This window comes from Erpetoichthys calabaricus, chromosome 2, assembly GCF_900747795.2.
Source record: "Erpetoichthys calabaricus chromosome 2, fErpCal1.3, whole genome shotgun sequence".
NCBI lineage: Eukaryota > Metazoa > Chordata > Cladistia > Polypteriformes > Polypteridae > Erpetoichthys > Erpetoichthys calabaricus.
In genome coordinates, this window is record NC_041395.2 from 127,643,083 (window position 1) to 127,664,821 (window position 21,739).

Below are 21,739 nucleotides of genomic sequence, written 5' to 3' on the forward strand. Positions count from 1 at the left end.
CAGTGTTTCATGGACTATCCTAAATCATTATCGGCCTATTAATATAGTGCAATATATAATTGACCTCTGCAATGTTAACTTATTGTATTGTCTGTTGTTTGTGTCCACTCTGCTGATAATTAATTATAAGCATTTAGATACAATTAAGAGAGCAAACTCCGCATAAAAAATGTGAATTAAAAAGAAAATTGTAAAACAAAGTTGTGGCAAAAAAAATCTTAAAATATAAACCTCACTCTACTGCACTTTTTGGGGGGGTAAACGTTAACATTTTTATTACTCTTTAATTTAATATTGTTTTTGTATCAGTATGCTGCTGCTGGAGTATGTGAATTTCCCCTTGGGATTAATAAAGTATCTATCTTATCTATCTAATTTAGAAATCCAATCAATTGTAGGGTAGTGACAATGATACAGACTCAGTACAGCAAGTCGGTAAAACCAGGGAGGGGAAATGCTGCTCTCCAATGATGTGTGATGGGAGAAAACACCATACAATGTATTAGTAAACATCAGTGTGTTTTAAGACACGTTAAAAAGACCTACACAGGTCTGCTGGCTGTTATTAGGTATACAACTTCTCTGAAATGTTTCCACTGTTATAAAGTAATATTTTAGTTTTCGCTGCTTTAATTTATAAATGGTCTTTAATATTACATTCTATACAATTGTGATGGGGTCATGTATTGTGTTGTTTAACTTTATTTAGCTTGTTATGTGTAGGGATGTTCAGTAGCATGAAGAGAAATTTCTAGTAACTGTTTTATTTCAGATTCAAATTCAAAGCAAAGGTCAAGACCATAATCAAAAGAAATCCAGGATTCCTGATATGTGAAGCTTTTTTTTACCCAGTGTCACTTTTTTTCATGGCTACCTTACCTCTGCTGTGACATCATTCAGCGTTGGCCTTTATCTACATCTACCTGTAGCTTCTAATTTGAGAACAGTATCATTTATCAGTGTAATTATTTTTCCATATAAGGGCTGTGGTTGCCCCTGTGGTACCTATTTGTTCTCTAAATATTCCTTTTCTTTGTTGCCTGTCTTCTAAAATAACAGAACATTCCTATAAGTGCTTAATCCAGTGCAGTGTCACAGGTGGCACAACAACAATGGGCACAAAGCTGACCCTCAATGGAGTGCCAGTCCTATGCAGGACTTATTCACACAAAAACACCCAGGGGGCAAATTTGAATTGACAGATGCGAGAGGAAACCCCTCCAAAAAAACAAAGCTGACAGAGGCAGAACGTGCTAAACTTCACACAAACAAGGACCAGGTGCAGATTTCAAAAAAGAGGACACTGGATCCATGAGGCCACAGCAGTGCTGTCTTCCAGCATTGTGTATTTTATTTACATTTACTTATTTGGCTGACACCTTTATCCAAAGTGATTTACATTTGAGGTACAATTGATTTCTTTTGTTTTTCCAGTTTGAACACAGGCAGGTGATGTGACTTGCTCTTGGACACACAGTGTCAGTAGCAGGATTCGTATTTATTTCCCATGTTTCACTTATTTTTCCTAGTGTTTGGTATTTTATTATTCTGATATTAGCATTATCCAGGGTTATTTACTGGCCTTGTTTGTATTATTGTTGTGCCATTTACACATAAAAGGTATTACTATTATTAGTATGATTCTTTGAAATCCTATCCAGAATTGCTTTGTGGAGCCCACAGTGGTCAGCCATCAGTCGAAGTAACCTCACTCATCTACAGTACCTTATAGCCACAGAATGGCAAATGAACTGGCTTTAGTTTTCCCAAGTTTCTGCCTGGTGTTGACTTTCTCTCGTCAAGGCTAGGACTTTGACAAATCTTCTTCATTACTACACAACAGGTATGTCATAGAGTGTTAGCACACCTCTTTCCACCATTTTTCACACCTTGCCTAAATAAGACTCCGATGTGCCCATTGACATGTTCAGGAAATAAAACTTTGTAGAGAAAGTAATAATACTGATGTAAGATGGATGCTTGTACTTTAAAGCTTGCATCGGAAAAAACGCTATGTGCCATGTGTGGGAATTAATGGTTTCACAAGCGGCAGTCTTCAAATTATAGTTGGCTATTCCATATGGAAATATGAAAAAAGAAAAAAAAAGTTCAAATAGTTGAGCTGGAAACTTTCTTGAAAGGAAGAATCATTTTAGGCAGGAGTTGTGCTGAATCACATCTTGTTCTCTCTGCTTCTTATCACAGCTGCAATCCTGTGCTTGGACTCACTGATGGACAACAGCCTGTCCTTTGATGGGCGTGGCAAGGGGATTGCAGGTAATGCACTAGTGCTGCTGCTGCCCGGGTGCCCGTCGGGGCTTCCAGCCAGTCTTGTCAAGAGGCCATGCTTTACTGCTGACCCGGACCTCTGTGTGTTCATGCTTTTATGTCCTTGGCTGGCAGAAGGTGAAGGTGACTCAATGCGAGCACTTTGACTGGGAGAGCGCTGTGAAAGCTGCAGACGCCCGCTTCGCTTTTTTAGCTCCAGTAGCTGCTCTCGGGCCTGGCTTAAAGCCTCTGTCAGTTCATAGCGTTCTTCACACTCCCTGCGAACTGTCTCTTGGAGCAGTGTGTTCTGCCAACAGAAAGTAAACATTAAGTATAATTTAATCATTAGATAATTTTATAAAGTAATATTTCCACATTTTAGTACCATGGTGCAGCTGCACTGCAGCTAAAAGCAGGTAGCCAAAGCATTATCTAGGAAATATTATTTCAACTGATGCTTTTGTTTCATTTGAAAAGCTTTAATGTCAGCCACAGAAACGCATCAAGAAATGTTATACAGCACATTATGAGTAGCATGAATTATTACATCTCTCCTGGATTTTTTCACTGTAATGAAGCAAAGTCTAGAGTGTGAAAGGCTGATGTCTATAAAGGGTTAAAATGTGTTTTTGTTTAATATGAAAAACTGGTTAGCTAAATGCACATATCTCATGTTTTTCTCCTAAATCAAACAATTTCAAAGCAGTCTTTTAATAAACAGCAACCCTTTACTTTTACTCTGATGGTGAAAAAGCCGAAATATGGCAGGCAAAATTCGGCCATGAGATACTGATGGACAGAGGTGGAGTGTTTGCAGAATGCACAGCTGAACGTAAGGTGATCAGATGGAAAAACTCCGCAGAATAAATTGTGAAGCTCTGACATGTTGCTGTTGAATTCATTTTATGCTGTTATCCTGCTTTAATACTCCTGCCCTGCATTGGATTTTGCTATAGAAAACACAAATAATTCTTATAAATTACATAGTTACAATGTTATTTATTCCCTTGATAGTAAGTATTTTCATAAAATAAATATTATTGTATATAAATAACTAAAAGTTGTTACATTATACAACATTGGACACGGGGAAATGGCTGGGTGGACGAATGGATAGATAAAATGATAACACTGTAAGCAGTAAATCAACTGTAACTGAAAATTCTAAAAAAATACTTAAATTTTTAGGTTGTTTTTCTTTAATTTTTATCATTCTGTTGCAGCTGTTGGAGTGCAGAATTGGATTTGGACCTTAAATGCACATACCATAAAAGTAAAATATGAAGTGAATTTTAAAATATTTACATTTAACCAAATCATTAATTGGAATTTTTTTCATCTATCTGATTTTTGACAAGGTACAGTCCTTCTTAGGATATGATTCATAGTGAGTGCTTTGTAATGCAATCAGAACTTTTTATGAATATATTTTAAAAAATGTAGTGTATCTGTACATAATATAATATAATATACTCTCTATGTATAAAATACTAAGCCTAAAAGTGCAACGATTTTGTGCAATTATTTTATGTCACATCTTCTGTCACGCTTTAAATCCTGCTTATTTTAAAACCTACATACATATGTTTCTATATATACTATAACTTCAACGTGATGTTGTTAGATTTCCATCCATCCATTATCCAACCCGCTGAATCCGAACACAGGGTCACGGGGGTCTGCTGGAGCCAATCCCAGCCAACACAGGGCACAAGGCAGGAACCAATCCCGGGCAGGTTGCCAACCCACCGCAGTGTTGTTAGATTTTAAGATTCTTATTCTGTTTTTAAATTAAAAACTAAAAAATATCAAGAACTTACATCCCACGAGATGAGACTTAACCAAGAGTGCCAAGAGATTTAACAATAACTGGGGCCAAAATAAAACACAAAGAGTAGGATAGCTGCTGTACAGGCTTTTAAATGTTCGAAGGGCCGTGTGAGATGCAGATCATGCAGTATGGCAGCAGCAAGCCAGCAGCTGATCGAGCAAAGAGGAGATAAAAAAAAACTGTCCGTCTGTTTCCCATTGAATCACCTCTTAAGAGGGGGTTTGGAGGAGCGACTGCGTCTCCTTGGGGTACGTTCAGCCCCCCTCTTCACAATGAGCGACAGACTGGCCACAACTGTGGGTTGGGCACCAAAGGTGCCAGGGGGAATTTCCCGCCTAGTATAATATAATATAATATGGACAGTAGTTTGATTCAGGGATGGTCTTGTTATGCACTTGATGCTGCAGGTGTAAGCTCTGGCCGTCACAACCTTGAACTGTTTTAAATGGTTTATATAATATAATATAATAATATTCATCCAACTCATTAATTTAGTTGAGGGTAGCAATTATTTATTCTGACTACATTGGGCACATGCTGGAACCTACTACCTACTACTAGGCTCACTCACACATACTCACCCATATAGGGAACTTTTTGGAATTAGCCATCTTACACATCTGTGAGGATGCAGGAGGAGAATCTATTCAGTCACAGGGAGAACATGCAAATTCCACATAGACAATGACAAGATACAGGATTCAAATCCATGCTGCTACCTACTGCTTCACCCTGCTGCCCTTCTCTAATATAGTCTAGTCTGTAATAGTCAGATTTCAAATTTAAGGCTGGTCCCCACCTTTCTGTCAGTGTTGCTGGGATAGACTGTAGCCCTTCATGAATATAATATAATATACAGTAATGGCCATTTAAGGACGCTTCTTTCTTTCTATCTTCTATGACCATGTATTAGATGGATACATAGATAGATGGGTTTGAAAAAAAATGGATGAATGGGATGTCTTCTGTATTTGTGGGAGCACCAACTTCCTTTCCCATTCCAAAAACGTGGAGACAAGTTAGATTATTCTAAGACTCAAAACTGGCCTAGTGCAAGTGAGTGTGACCTAATGGCATAATGGAATAAATAATGGAATAAAACCCCTTCAAGGCAATGTTCTTATGTAGTGCCCAATGATAATGGGATAAGTTCGGCCTTCATGTGAGCCTGTAATGGAAAGAGTTCCCAAAATGAATAGATGGACGGAGGAATAATAAATACAAATTAAAAAAACCCACTAGGTTAATCCAGTTTGGCTCACTACCTAATATATTATAAACAGGCAGTTAAGCATTTGGGGCTTCTATTTTTTATGCAAGCCTTGCATTTCTCTGTTACACTTTGCTCCGTGACTAGAAAAGAAAGACTGAACATGCTCTTAAGAAACAGACACATAATAAAAGTTCTAAAAGCATTTTTTGTCACCTACAGACAGTCCACCTGTGTTTACTTCCCAGGACTGACCTCTTGCTGCAGCTGACATGACTCCTGTGTTAACTGATCGAACTCCATGGTTAGTTCCCTTATTTTTAAAGAACTTTGTTGTAGTTCTTGCTTCATTTCAGCTGTCAGATTCTCTGTATTTTTGTTCTCCTGTGACAGCTGGCTTTCTAAATCAGAGATCTGCTTCATCAAATGATTCATTTCTTGATCCTTTTTACTTTCTTTCTCTCTCCTAGTATTATGCAAATCCATTAGCTTGCTCTCCAAACGTTTAATTTCTGCTTGTAGATCCATCGTGGCTTTTTGAATAAGTGAGGGCACCTAATCAATAAACATGAATTAAAATGGGTCATTTCTATTGAGACATTGAATAAATAATCAGTACACAATGGGACTGGAAATTTAAAACGATGTTATTGAAATGTTACTGGTACAAGGAAGGCATTTATTTTTTTTTTCTGTATACTTTGTATAAATCACATGAACTTATATATCAGCTTTAATCTCCATGATTAAATTACATTGGTTCAAAGAACTGAATGTTTAAATAAAGCTAGGTTAAGTAAAGCAGAATGCTTTCTTACAATAATCATTAATGCTTATTGTTCAAATGGAAGCCAAGCAGCAAAGTTTTAGACAGATGACTGAGAAATAGAGCAGGCTGTCAACAACGTGCGGCCATCTCCTGCTTTAGGCAGCCTATTAAATGAGTCACTTCATTACAAAGTGTTTTCTGTCATTGGTTTGCTTATCTTATAAAATGTATCGCTCTCTGACTGTAGTGATCCGCAGTCAACCAAGGGAAAACAAAAAAAAAAACATCAGAGTTAGAAAAATGTCTTTTGAGGCATAAAAATTCTTATGATAAAATGTAAAAGGAACAAAATGTTGTTCAGAGCAGAACATCAAATACACAGGATACTTGGTCTGTGTGTTTATTTTTCAATTATTCCTTCAAGCCAAAGACAAAAATACTTGTCTTTGAATTTTTTATGGGATTTGTCTTCCCTTTTCAGATTTCTTTTTTTAAACAATGGATTTTTTTACTGGCCTTTGAAAACCCAGGCTTGACTATGTGCTAAAGGTACAGATAATGATTGCCTGCAAGAAGAGGATACACGTTGGTTAAATAGGAAGCCTCCTGTCTCTTTATGCTATGGCTAATTCATGAGAAGGGTACAGTGTGAATACGGCTCACTAAGTACCAGTACCTTGCTCTTGAGTTCTTCATGTTCCTTCTGGTATTTTTGGATTAACTCCTGAAACTTTTCTCGCTGAATGACTAATTCAGTATTAGCATCTTCTCTCACTTTCAGTTCAGCCTTTTGCATTTCTATAAAGTGATGCTTTCTCTCTTCTTCTAATTCTTCGTCAAACTGTTAGGAGAAAAAAAACTACTATGTTTTCATTGCAATTTTATTTATTTAAGGTTTAGTTTTAAAATAACAACTAACATATTCTGTGTTTCTTTATATAATAATATAATATCCAGCAGCCATACCACATGCACTTCAGAAGAGATCATCCACCTGAAGCTAAGCATGTTCAGGCCTGACCAGTACTTGGATGAGACCATCTAGGAAAAAGCTTGTGCTACTTACTGTTGGAAGAGGCGTTGGTGAGGCCAGCAGGGGGTGCTTACGCTGTGGTCTGAACGTGGATCCCAATTCCCCAAGGCAGAGATGGTGAGACTGTGCTGTAAATATGATGCTGTCCTTTGGATGAGATGTAAAACTGAGGTCCTGACTCCCTGTGGTCATAAAAGATCCCTGGATATCTTTCGTAAAGAGTAGGGTGTATCCTGATGTCCAGGCTAAATTGACCACCATAGCCTGGTCATTCTGCCCCCTAATTACTCCCTGTCTCTAATTGGCTATCACTCTCCCCACTTCACCACCTCATGTGTGAGCATACTAGCGCAAAAATGGCTGACATCACATCATGCTGGTGGATGTAACTCCCCATTTGAGTAGTGAGAAAAGCACTACATAAATGTAAAGAATTATTATTATTATTAATAATAGTAAATTTAAATGCAATAAATGCCTTACATTTGTATACACAGGTTATTTTAATCATTAATAATCATTAATAATGTCAAATGAATGTTTGGTTTATTTGTTTTCTAGGAATCTACGCATTATAAAGGACATCAGCACTGTTATCTCCAGTAAGTACAAATTCATTTCCATGTAGTTTTATGTAAAGTATAAATCTAAATATGAGCTGAATTTGTCAACACCTTCCCATCTCAAGATTATGGACAGTAAACTGAGTTCACTGGAATGCAAGCTACTTGCAGAATTTACTAACAATTTCAAACTTACAAAGGACTGGAACAGCTGGCATTTATAATTATAAAACACAATGGCCGTGAAGTTACAAATATTAGGCATTCTATGAATTTTTTTGACCAGTGATCCTCGGGAGGCTGAATTTACAGATTTTTCCCTGCCATTATCTTGTATTTTACCTTTAGCCTATAAGGTTAACTGAAGATGTGATGGTATCAGTAATTATTAGGAGTATTTGCCATTCAGTACTAATTACCTTGCCATTTAATTATACTTTTCAATTTTCCAGGTATACTGAAATGCAGTGGCAGGTCTGTGTTATTAAAAAAGAATGGCACATTTTATCATCTTGAAATGCCTAAAATCTGACTTTTCTGTCTTTGTGACTTAAACATTATCACTGGGCAAAAACCTTTCAAAGATGCAGAAGATATTTTAATTTTTATTGATTGATTGATTTATTTGCCTATACATTACTCCTGTTTATTAACAAAGCTATCAAAGAGAAAAGCAAGTCAGGGCTAGTTTCAAGGAGGAATGATTTGGTTGCTAAAAGTCAAGTGGTTTAGTGTGGCCATAGAAAGGAATGAAAGTAGAGTGCGCCTTGAAGCACTGTACCTTTGTCCTTAAGTTATGTCCTTCAAGCATCTTTTGTCTGAAACTTTCCCGCAGCTGCTCAATTGTATTCTGATGAGAAAGCTTTGTTAATTCTCTGTAATACAAGCAAGAAAGAGATGAATCAATTGCAAGCGGTTAGGCAAATAAATGATTTATTACAAAAATACCAGATAATAAGTACTTGTGATTAACTGAGTGCTTCATTTCAGAAGTAAGAAATTCTGCTGTTCCAGGTTGTTAACACAATAAAGTGAAACAAGCCTAATATAAAGTGCCTAGTTTTCTGAATAACCTTATATAACTGAAATTGACAAAAGTAAGGATTGTGATCATTTGAAACATTAAAACTGATTAAAAGGAACTGATTCTTCTTCGGGGCGGCACGGTGGCGCAGTGGGTAGCGCTGCTGCCTCGCAGTTGGGAGATCTGGGGACCCGGGTTCACTTCCCGGGTCCTCCCTGCGTGGAGTTTGCATGTTCTCCCCGTGTCTACGTGGGTTTCCTCCCACAGTCCAAAGACATGCAGGTTAGGTGGATTGGCGATTCTAAATTGGCCCTGGTGTGTGCTTGGTGTGTGGGTGTGTTTGTGTGTGTCCTGCGGTGAGTTGGCACCCTGCCCGGGACTGGTTCCCTGCCTTGTGCCCTGTGTTGGCTGGGATTGGCTCCAGCAGACCCCCGTGACCCTGTGTTCGGATTCAGCGGGTTGGAAAATGGATGGATGGATAGATGATTCTTCTTCTTTTTCTTTCAGCTGCTCCCGTTAGGGGTCGCCACAGCAGATTATCTTTTTCCATATCGTCCTGTCTTGTGCATCTTGCTCTGTTACACCCATAACCTGCATGTCTTCTCTCACCACATCCATAAACTTCCTCTTTTCCTCTTGTCTAGTAGCTCCATCTTTTATATCCTTTTCCCAATATACCCAGCATCTCTCCTCTGCACATGTCCAAACCAACACAATCTCGCCTCTCTGACTTTGTCTCTCCACCGTCCAACTTGAGTTGACCCTCTAATGTACTCATTTCTAATCCATCCTCGTCACACCCAGTGCAAATCTTAGCATCTTTAACTCTGCTACCTCCAGCTCTGTCTCCTGCTTTCTGGTCAGTGCCCCCATCTCCAGCCCATATAACATAGCTGCTCTCACTACCGTCCTGTAGACCTTCCCTTTCACTCTTGCTGATACCCGTCTGTCACAAATTACTCCCGACACTCTTCTCCACCCATTCCATCCTGCCTGCACTCTCTTTTTCACCTCTCTTCCACAGTCCCTGTTACTCTGTTCTGATTAAAAAGAACTGATTAATATTTAGCATTTATTACAACATTCACATACATTTAAAAGTATGGTTGTACCTTATATAAAAAGAAATAATGATTAACCCTTTGCCATCAGTTAGCTTATTTGTCTTTCAACTGACATGCAGCAAAATATGAATTTGTCCAATAATCTAAATGACATTCAGCTTGATTATTCTGAAAAGTCTAATAAAATCCAGCTTTATCCAGAAAGTCAGTACATAAAAGGATTACCTGATTGATTGAAAGTTTTTTGGGCTCAGAACCAGAAGGCTGCCAGTTTGCAAATGCGTAAAATGACAAAGTATGCCCCAGTGTCAGTAATTTGTTTCACTCTGCATGTCAAACACATTGGGACCATTACCACTACTCAAGGTACAATTTAAAAGGACTGCCCCAATGGGCAGGAATATGAGTGTAGGTATGAGAGTCAGCGCGCCCTGCAAAAGGCTTGAATTCCAACCAGGATCTGTTCTGGGTTTGTGTTTGATGCTCCTTGCTCAGCTTCCCATGTGTCTTTCATGGAATATGTGGATGGGTGGATAACATATCATTGCACATAACAATATGTAACCAGGGTCATGATCAACAGAGTAACAATGTATTAAAATATAGCAAAAATCACAAAAGTATCACAAAGGGTGGCCTATAATGTACAGCAAAGTCTGCAATGTGATTCAATTGAAAATGCATTAGCAAAATAGTATTAATAATAAAATAAAATAGTATTACTGATTTTATAAAGAAGGATTCGCTTATATTGTGTTTTAGTCCAGTATGTAGGCTTCTCTCTGGGTTACATGCCTAAAACTATACTTGTCATAACTCATATTTTATAAATAATGTCAAATATATGAATCATATCCGTATTAGAGTATTAGTACCTTAAGTGCTTCACATTGTAAATACAGTTACTGATAATAAACTGTTGCTTCATATAGGAAACTATAGAGCAGGCAGTCCATAGTACACGTGAATTGTTTAGTCTCAGTTCAAAGGACGTGCCTTCAACATGACAAGAGGCTCGTGTGTAAAGGTTATCTTATATATGTTGAGCAATTGTACACCCGGATAAAGCAACAGTTTCACACACATTTGAAGAGACTGATCCTGATCGTAGTGAAGAAAACATAATTCTAAATGTACATGTTTCAAAATTAACAAGGACTCCATCAAGACAGATGAAATAGCAAATCATTATTTTATACAACGTCATTACCAGAGGGCCACCATAGCATGCAGAGAAGGATATGCTTTAAAATAAATAGTGATATAAGTTACTGTTATAGGTAGAAGTGTATATAAGCAAAGAAGGGAATAGTGAGTAGCCTGAGATGATGATATAGATTGTATTAGAATAGGACAGTTGTCCTGAAAGAACTGAATATGAACACAATTACAGTCGAGTAGATACAAATGCAAGAGAGAAGAGGTAAGACTTTACTTTAAGCAAGGTCCACTGATGGAGCTTCACAAAAACATCCAGATAAAGTGTCTCAGGAAAGAGTGGCCACAATGCAGAATGAGTTCTCAACATGAGCTACTACAGTGGCTGTGAGACGGCTGCCGTCACGAATATCTGGTATTTCATTCAGGGAAAATGCCACAAGAAAAATCACGGATGCACAAACTTTGTTTGGTATTATAGTTTTATTATTATTATTTTTTTACCATAAATGTGAAGAAGACACTTAACTTACATCCCTTCCTGATATAAAATAGTGTTTGCATTGTTTTATAAAGTAATGTGTGAAGGAGGCAGGAATATTAGGTTGGCAATTGCAATGCATTCATAATGTTGGCTCACAAATATGCTCTCCGCCGTCTTTACTTGACCATATTGATAGCATGTTGGTTTTCTCATATTAAACTGCTTTCAGCACCACACAAGTTAGGACTTGTAATGGAACTTAAGCAACCAGCATAAGTGTTGACCTGGAAACTGCAAAGCAGCTGGCAACATTGAGTGCTATTTTAGTTTTACTGCACTGACACAAACAACTGGTAAAATGTATGATGTGCCTTGATCCTGGAGAGGGCATATGAAAGGTTTGATTTATGTGACCTAGGAATGGACGGAAAAGTGGAACCAACAGGGGCAGAGTATGTGCTGGAGACCTGTCTATGTGATGCTGGACTAAACAGTTTGGGGATGTCAGGTTCTTCTGTCTAGGGTCCGAGGTCATGTAGTGTTTTTATTGTTTTTTTTTTTAAAGTAATTCTGGCCTTCATATACAAAAAGACTATGGCCAAGGCACAGAAACTCAAAATATGGCTTTCTTTTATACAAAAGAGTGTAACGTGAAACTGATTTCTTTAAATTATACAATGCAACCATATTTGAGTCCCGAAAAAACGGCAGTTTAACTAAATATTACAAAAAAATAAGGTATTTTATTATACAAAATAAGGCGCAAAGAAACAAATGACAGATAGAGTATACAAAAGATCAAAAAAGGTGAACGCCACAGACCTACTGGGCATAAATACTGTAGATGGGTGTGAGCTCCAAACTAGCAGATGTGGTGCCTAATGCAAATTCCCACTGAAATAGGTCACCAAAACCTCCTCGCACACTCGCCACCTCTATTGTTCTGTCCTTCCTTTTTTTAGTCTAGCTCTGGACTAGATATTTATGGGATACTTACATCCTCTACTAATTCGCCATCACTGCCTGGACACTGCAAGTCATGTTGAAATTTTAGCCTTGGCCATCATTAACTTTATAACAGTTAACAACATGGTATCTAATGTAATATATATATATATATATAAATCATATATAAAAAAATAAAAACAACACTCACGCTTTCTAAAAAAAAAGTTGTTTGAAGTCTGGTAAACAACTGTACATAGTGATAAGTAAGTGCATTATCTCATACCTGCCTCCAGGCATTCATGAGCTAAGAACTAAATAAACATTACGGTGATTTAGCAATGCTTCATGTGCGTGCATGCTCTCATTGTTCATTCGTAAAGAACACATATAGAAGAGTTTTGTCTGTAAGGAAAAAAGTAAAAAAAAAAAAAAAGAAATTACATACATGTTTCTTTGTGACATCCTCTGTTTATTTATTGTATGTATGTGTGTGAGTATATTATATATATATATATATATATATATATATATATATATATATATATATATATATATAAACAGAAGACATATCAGTAGTAGTAGGGATGGGCTTCAGTTCAGACATGCTGGATTTATTTCAATACATTTTTAGTGACTTCTCACTGCAGATAATAAGTGACTTGGACCCAACGGAGCTTGAGTCTCTGTCCGATCTCACTTCTAGTCCAGTCTGTTTTTTGTCTGAGTGCAGTACCCAAAACAGTCTCACAGCTAGATCTCATATCCCTTGAGAGTTTGCCAGCACATCGTTCCCCCTTCACCTATTTTTACCTCATCGGAAAGGAATGCTGAAGTTCTTCCTGTGGCCCTTCTTGTTTGCTTTTAGCTTCCCAGATGGGATGTGGGTAACAAGTCTCTGGTTTGTTATTATTAGACAGACACCTTTATCCAAGGAAACTTATAACATCTGAGATTTCTTTTGCTTTTTCAATAGGAGATGAGGTAGGTAAAGTGACTTGCTCATGGTCACACAATGTCACTAATGGGATCTGAACCCACAACTTTAGGGTTTGAAATCCAAAGCCTTACAAACTATGCCAGAGTAAAATGGGCTGTGAGGTATTTGGAGCTCTTAAACTCTCCACCAGTGATTTTACAGGAGCTTTCAGAGCTGCTGTTAATAGGATAAGGAGTGGACTCTGACCTTATATACTGTAAAGTGGCATATGTTCTGTTTTGAAATTATTAAATGGAGGGCAAAACAAAGATGCAACTTAATTGAATTATTGGAGGAAAGAGGAAAGCATACATAAATCAAGTAACCCATCCTTGATAAACAAAGTTTTATTTAGCAAGTTTCCCTTTAGATGCTATCAGAAATGGAGCAATTACAAGATATGTGATTTGGACATGGTCACATTTGGGAACAGGAAGGGCACCAGGTATGGAGAGCAGCGACTTTCTGCACTGACTACACGTCCTATCATAAAAATGACAAATGATGCATATGCTTTTACATCCCTGTTTAAGAAACATATGGTCGTTTCATAGCATTTTTTAAATATTTCTCTAAATGAAATGGAAACAGTGTTTTTCTCCTTCATAAAAAACAAAGAGTAATTGCCAGGCATAGCGTCCACAATTATTAGATTGTTATCACATATTGCAAATACAAGATATTACAAAGTCAGGTTGTACCCCAAGTATTTGCCTTTAATAAAAATAGCTTTTAGTTTTTTAAAGTTTTTTTTTTGCTTGATTTATGTTGTTTTCATTTTTATTCCTTTTTTGGGAAAATACTAGGTATGTTGACATTCCAGGCTAATAATAAAAGTAATGTGGTGCAGATGTCAATAGCATGGACAGTGGGTAAATGGATTTCTCAAGAGAGCTGGGAAAACCTTGGAATTTACAATATTTCAAAAGGAGGAAACAATCTCCATTGATATGCGTTTACATACTTAGGGCGGATTTGTTGATAACTGAAGGTTGGCCTCTATATTTATTTGCAATTCATCTAAGGTTTTGCTTCTCTGCTCTGGCTCTGAGGGCAGCACTGGCTGCCCATTTTCATTCCAACCAACTTGTTTGTGTGAGATCAGTTCCTGCTATAATGGAAATGTCTGCCAAATTACTGTAATTCTGTTTGTATATTAGTTGGAAAATCTTAAATATTTCTTAGGGTTTGCTTTAGAGATCAAAGAAAAGAAGAAATATGGCTTGTTGTCATGGATGTTTATATGGCAATTTGTATGTGAGGAAGTCAGCCATAATTATACACTGATACAGTGTATTCAATCAGTTAATCAATCAATATTTTTCCACTTCCACAAAGAAAAGGCATTATACAATAGAGCCTATGCCATTTAAAAAATGTTACGAAAGGTGGCATTGGTAAAAAGGATGTAAAATGAAAAATTAGATACGAGAAGGTCGACTTCTCTATTTTTCTTTCAATTGATTTTGAAATATATTGTTTTGTTATTATCGTTTGATTAAGCTGTGTGCTGTTGTAATATTCTTTGAATAAAAAAACATTAGCTGCAAGATCAAAGGGGCATAAAGTGATGATGTTGGTAAAACTTCTGAAGTGCTCTGATGGCAGTGTGCTAAATATGTTTAAGAGTCGTTTGTAACTCTAACTACTGCAAACACAGTGCTGGTAACAGTTAGTAGAAACACACCACAGCAATGGGGACCCTTCAGTATTTTGATAGAAATCAGAGCATCAGTAGAGCTTCACTGAATACTTCAGTGCCATTCCTACCTCTGGTCTCCTCCAGTGTCAACAGATTTTCAGACAGAAGGAAAACAATTGCTGTATAACTAATCTGGTCCAATAAATCAAAGTTATGCATTTTTACTGCTTTTTTTTTAGCATTCCTGAATTTATAACATATACTAAAAAAATATTAAGGTACCATAAATGTTCAATTACATATCTTAAATACAGGTTAAATTAGCTTTTAAAATGGAATTCGGCACTCATGGTGTTAATTCAGGAGAGCTGAGTTTAAAAGACTCCCCAAAAGACTGCAGTAATTCTTCTTCCCTTCATTTTGGTAATGATATATACAGGAGGCTTAAAGTAACAGCATCCATTAAAACAGGAAGAGTGATTCAGAATGTTCATTCTGACTGCAAAAATAGAGCCATGTCAATGGGAATTAAGAGGGAAACATGTATGTTTAAGTAAGCTGTGCTGTTATGATCTTTAGATATTGCATTAACTAATACGCATTCTAATTCAATATGCAACAGATACTTAATTTTCTAGGCTGACCTTTATCTAGCACAATTATGTTAAACAATGTTTATATGTTTAGCTTCTAAAACTTGCTTAAAGCAATATCTCTTGAAATACAAATATAAAAATGCCCTTGATTTAAATGATGAATTATACATGATATGATGCATAAAGGAGGAGGACACATGCATGAATTGGAGGTTTATTGTGGACATCCCATCCCACTTTACATCCAGGGCTGCTGGCATCAGCTATAGATGGATCAAAAGGGCGTGAAAAATGATGAGGTTTTCTAGGCATTAATTGATTTGTGTGCAGGAACATAATATATTCTCCCTCTATGCCTCATTTGTTTTACAAAAGTTAGATGTAATTACTATTTACATTAGAAGAAGTGGCCATGATACTATAAATCACTGATATTTGCTTTTGAAAGCAACTTTTGCTCGGGTGCCACAGAGGAACAGTGTTGCTGCCTCACAAGTGCAATTGACTCACCTTGATGCCCAACACCAGTTGCTCTGTTTGTACAGTGTGCCGATTCCTACAGTGGTTTTTCTCTGGATATTCTGGTTTCCACACACATCAAAACGATGCTCATTAAGGTTAACTAGTAGGACTCAGAAGACCTGTCTTGTGTGTGTGCGCATGGGTGAATGTGCCCTGTGAAGGACTGGTACCCAGGGCAGGATTGCGTCCTCTTTGTACCAGTCTTCAGTTTTGAGCTTGAATGTGCAGGCTTGAAAATAGAAGGTTAAATAATTATACGACTTTCATAACTCACATAAGAGAGGTACAGTAGACGCCACACAATGCATAGTTTTTCTACTTATATTTACTTGAGCTTCCTGTAGAGCGTCTGATTTACTTCCACATGCTGTCAGGCCCCCTATATGTGTCGGTATCCGTCAATAAGGGCGCGCACATAAAGGCGACCTTCAAAAGGGCGACCTCAATTGGGCGCGGCGAATAAAAGCGCACATAAATAAAAGCGATCTTCAAAAGGGCGACCTCAATTGAGCGCCGAATAAAGGCACGCGTAAATAAAGGCGAGCTTCAATAGGACGACCTCAATTGAGCGCCGAATAACTGCGCGCATAAATAAAGGAGTGCTTCAAAGGTTGACTTCAATTGGGCGCAGCGAATAAAGGTAAACGCAACAAAATTATTACAGAAAATTTATTAGATAAAGGCAATGATTGAACGTATAAAAAGGTGAAAGCAAGAATATTAAAACATCCAATTAATTAATGCATGAACTTCTAACAAACTACTTCTAACGAACTATTTCTAAAGCTCTCTATATTTCGTTGTTTTCAAAATTACAGAAAATTAGATTAAGGCAATGACTGAATGTATAAAAAGGTGAAAGCAAGTTACACTTGAAGCTGTAGATTATGTGCAATGCCACGTATATATTCAAGATGCGGTCTATTAGCATAATCAAGGACAATTAATTTAATTCGCTCCGAAGGTCATCCTTTTGAAGCGCTCCTTTATTTGCGCGCGCATTTATTCGGCGCTCAATTGAGGTCATCCTTTTGAAGCGCTCCTTTATTTGCGCGCGCATTTATTCGGCGCTCAATTGAGGTCGCCCTTTTGAAGATCGCTTTTATTTATGTGCGCTTTTATTCTCCGCGGCCAATTGAGGTCGCCCTTTTGAAGGTTGCCTTTTTGTGCGCGCCCTTATTGAATAGAACCATATGTGTCAACTTAGGTGACTTCTTTCTTAAGTACTGGCTTACTTGGAATGAAAGATGGGTATACATGCCCTAATGACACAATGTGAAATTCTTGTATGTTGAATGAGCAATAAACCAGTAATTTAACATCAGTGGCATGAATGTGAATTGGACTCATTGTTAGAATTGTAAAATGTATTATTTCATATTTTAACTATAGATGGCCTTTTAACTAGTATTTGTATTATTATTAGTATTGATGCTTATTCACTCAGCATCAGATTAGTTTCATAAATATAGATAGCTTAATGCGAACCCAAATTATGTGAACGTAGATTTTCAGTGTTATATTTTAACTATGAAATCCTTGTCCTTGAATTTTTAAAGGAAAGGGTTTCTATGCATACATTCTTTGTGGCAACTAATACATACAATCGAAAACAAGGTAGATGTTAATTGGCTAATCCTCAAAAGATGAAGAATCACGATCTTCATTGGCCCAAACAGTGATATCATTTGTAACCAGCTGCTACAATAGCTGCATACTGAATTAAAGAGCCTGGCCACTTGACCAACCCTGACAGTCCATCTGCTGTTAAAGGTATGGAACTTAATAAGTGTGACATTAACCACACCGATTAGCATAGAATATTGAATCATGACATCGGTTGACTTCACGTAGAGTGTTATAAGCGATCATTGGTCCGGAGAGGGTTACAAAATCAGAGCTAAATGTTTTGGTGTACAATTGAAACATCTATCTATCTATCTATCTATCTATCTATCTATCTATCTATCTATCTATCTATCTATCTATCTATCTATCTATCTATCTATCTATCTATCTATCTATCTATCTTGTTTGAAGTGATGTCCATGTTTGTCCATCCATCCATTGTCCAACCTGCTATATCCTAACTACAGGGTCAAAATTATTCAATTCAGTTTATTTTAGTAAAGTGCTCTTCACAGAGTGCTGTTAGATGTTCTCAGGTAAAGTGCTTGTATAAATTTTACAGATTACAGGCTTAGTACATATAAAGACACATATTTGTTTAAACACACAGGAAAACAAAGTAATATGCCTGTTAATTAATTCTGCTACCTGAATAGCAGTGACATTTATTATGGGGTAGCCAGGAAAAAACTCGAAACCTTTTCTGAATAAATATCATCTGCTTATATTAATTAAAAAAAACACTTGGATGATCCTGTTTTGGAAGAATGTTCTCTGGTTGGATGACTCTAAAATCTATCTTTCTGGCTAAAACAAAAAATGTCATATTTGATGAAAACCTAATATTCACCATCACAACACCTTAACCCAACTGTAAAGTATGGTAAATGCCATCAGATTAGAGTGGAAGTCTTATCTAAATATATTCTTTCAGAACATCAAGTTCTAAACATATTCCTTAAAATGGCAGCAAATCTACCAGAAGGGGATTTTAAAAGATGAAACTGAGTTTAGGATATTAATAAAGAATCTGAACACCTGCTGCAGGCTGCTCATGTAAGTCTAGAACATTTGAAACGTGTTGTAAGAAACAATAAGTAAACATATGTCAAAACAGATTATTTTGTTTTTTATAAAAAAAGTGTGGGTTTCTTCTGTGTTTTTAAAAGATGCCCCACTGCTTCTTGAATTAAACAGTTCACTTATTTGTTCACATTTTGACTGTATATTAAATATAAAACAATTATGAAATAATACAAACACTGATTTGCTGTATGTGTTATTTGGGGTTTCTTGAAGATATATAAAACTCTTCATGCATATCTAATTACTGAACACATCTATCAATCAATCTATTATGAAACTCATTTAATGTAACTCAGGGTGATGAGAGAATGAAACTCAGTTCAGCAGCATCAATCACAAGGCAAGAAACTGACCTGCATGGGTTGCCAGCCATAACACAGAGCAACTAAGAACACTTTCACTCATATGAGGCCAGTGCAGAGGCACCAATAAACATAACACACACGTCTTTGGCATGATGGAGAAAAAACTCAGGGTAACACTGTCTCCTGGAGCAATGAGGCAGCCATCACGAACCACTGTGCCACCCACGCTCACATATTGTATATATCTGGCCTAGTTAAAGTTGCCAGTTAACCTGCCACGCATATCTCGGGCATATTGGGGTTGTTGAAACCAGAGTAGATAGATGGTTGGTTAATTAAAAAGATAAAAAAGGCACTAGCTTGACATGAATTATTTTGTCATATTTGAAACATATGATGTATACTGTAGCTGATGAATAGAAGTCAAATTCCATAAGCCACTGCTTTACACATGTTTTTGGCTTCTCTCTAATTTGAAAACCAAATGTGTGAGAAAAAAGTGAAAGCACAAAGTTCTTTGAAACATTATGCAAAAAGACACTTTTGATTTGTCTCCTTATGAATCTATTTGTCAATTTGTCTATGTTTGCCAAAGTAAAGCTTTGCTACTTGTAGACAGAGGATACTCTGTATGCTAATGTCACATATCACTCAATCCCTGGGTCACTGGCTCAGAGCCTTTCATGGAAGCGTCCAGTGCAAGGCTGAAGGAGGAACTCTGGACTTGGCACAAACTGCATTTGATTTCAGTTTAGTGTATTTAGATAGATAGATAGATAGATAGATAGATAGATAGATAGATAGATAGATAGATAGATAGATAGATAGATGTTTTATAATATGAATTATGCCCTTAAAAGATATATGTATGTTATGTAACAGGTATTAAAAATGCATGAATCAAATCTAATCTATCAATCAAATTGTAAGGATTTATTTTTTCATTTTAAACTACACCCAAACCAAAGTACATTTTCAGCCATTTATTGCTGAGTCATTCCTTTATTGTAGTTCATTTATGTAAAAGGAGTGATGCCAGTAGGAATTCTAATGATGAAGCTTTAGAAACTAATGGTGGTACACGTTATTAGCTCAGCTAAAGGACTTAGTGCCACTTGCAAAGAAGGTAACTGTCATCATCAGCTCAGTGCACTAACTTCAGTCCTTTTCTTATTAAATTAAACCTTGTTTCACACAGGATGATATTGCTGGGTGTTTTTCAAATGTTAATGTTTTCTAAAAATCATTTTAAACACAACAATTTGTCCTGATGCTGTTGCCAACATTAAAGATTTAAGAGCATATACAGTATTGCTTTCTTCCTTTGAACATCTATTACATTAGTATATTCACAGTGTAGAATTTTCTGAAGACTGACCACCTAAATAATCTGTTGACCTTAACAACAGTTTTCTGTGTTTTGGCTGATGTGTTGCTAGTTTATCATCTATTCCTGGCACTTGCTGCAGTACTAAATGTCTTGTACTGTGCCTAAGATTTTATTCTCAGTTGTCTGTTGATTTTTCATGGCCTTAAGAAGCACTCTTAAGTTTTGTATGGTGTTTGATTTTTTTATAAGCCACTTGAGTGTCTGCTTAAAAAAATAGTAAATAATAAAAAAAATATATATATATAAATAAATAAAAGTAACTGTACTGCATGAATTATACTTATTTTAATCCTGCCAAAAATGCATTGCCAAGAAACATTATCTTTAGGTTTGGGCATTGATTCATATTTTGGACTAACCAGCAGAAGAAAATATTTGCAAATCATTCATTGCATATACTTATGCTAAGCACTTTTTAAATAAGACAAAATTAATAAATACCTAGTTGAGGTAAGACAGAAACAACTAATATTATAAAGATAATAAATAAATAATCCCAACTGCCACTTTAAAATTATTTCCAAATATTATAAAGATAATAAATAATCCCAACTGCCACTTTAAAATAAATCCTTTAAATAGAATTACAATGTTTTCAGAATTCTTTGTTAAGCATGTTGTTGCTTTTAAATTATACAAATGAATAATTTATAGTTTAACATTAATATCAAGAAAACTGTGACTTTGGCAGTTGCAAGAAATTCATTAACTTAATTTAGAAGACACTGTCTCAATAAGGGTGGCATGGCGGCACAGTGGTTAGCGCCGTTGCCTCATGGATTTAGAATTCTAGGGTTGGATTTTGTACTGTATGGAGTTTGCTTGTTCTCTGTTGAAGTTTTTCTCCCACATTCCCAACAAGGAGCATGTTAGTCATATTGGAGATTGGTTCAATGTGGGAGTCTGTACATGTAAACTCATCCGGGGCTGATTCTTACCTTGTCTCAGTGCAACGTGAAAAGCTTCACTGCCCTGAAAGTGTGCAAATGGATTATGTGCATTTTGTAATGTTTGGTCACTTTTACAAGGATATCTTAGCCCACTGGACTAGACTAGAGGACCCCCTGGCCCCAAGTATACAACACTCAAGTGATTTATTCTTTGAAGGTTATTCTTTCTTTGGAATATTCATCATAAAAATCTACCCACTGATTATTGAACTCATGTAGTTCAGGGTCACAGGGTGCTAGTGCTCATGCCAGTAGCATCAGATGCAAAGCGGACACCATTTCTGAAGCTGT

General features: G+C 36.6%; 1 protein-coding gene across 2 annotated transcripts in view; it reads right to left on the reverse strand.

Moving 5' to 3' along the window:
- Window positions 1-866: 866 nt before the first annotated feature.
- The window catches only part of lekr1 (leucine, glutamate and lysine rich 1), a 119,310-nt gene continuing 98,437 nt past the window's right edge, over window positions 867-21,739 (reverse strand). The window contains exons 10-13 of one of the 2 annotated variants that reach the window (XM_051923590.1): window positions 8,456-8,549; window positions 6,755-6,919; window positions 5,565-5,864; window positions 868-2,575 (exon numbers count right to left, since the gene is read on the reverse strand). In XM_051923590.1, the coding sequence (XP_051779550.1) occupies window positions 2,174-2,575; window positions 5,565-5,864; window positions 6,755-6,919; window positions 8,456-8,549 (961 nt within the window). In that variant the 3' untranslated portion in view covers window positions 868-2,173. Of the gene's footprint in view, window positions 2,576-5,564; window positions 5,865-6,754; window positions 6,920-8,455; window positions 8,550-21,739 lie in introns of both variants that reach the window. The other variant, XM_051923591.1, reaches the window with a different exon arrangement.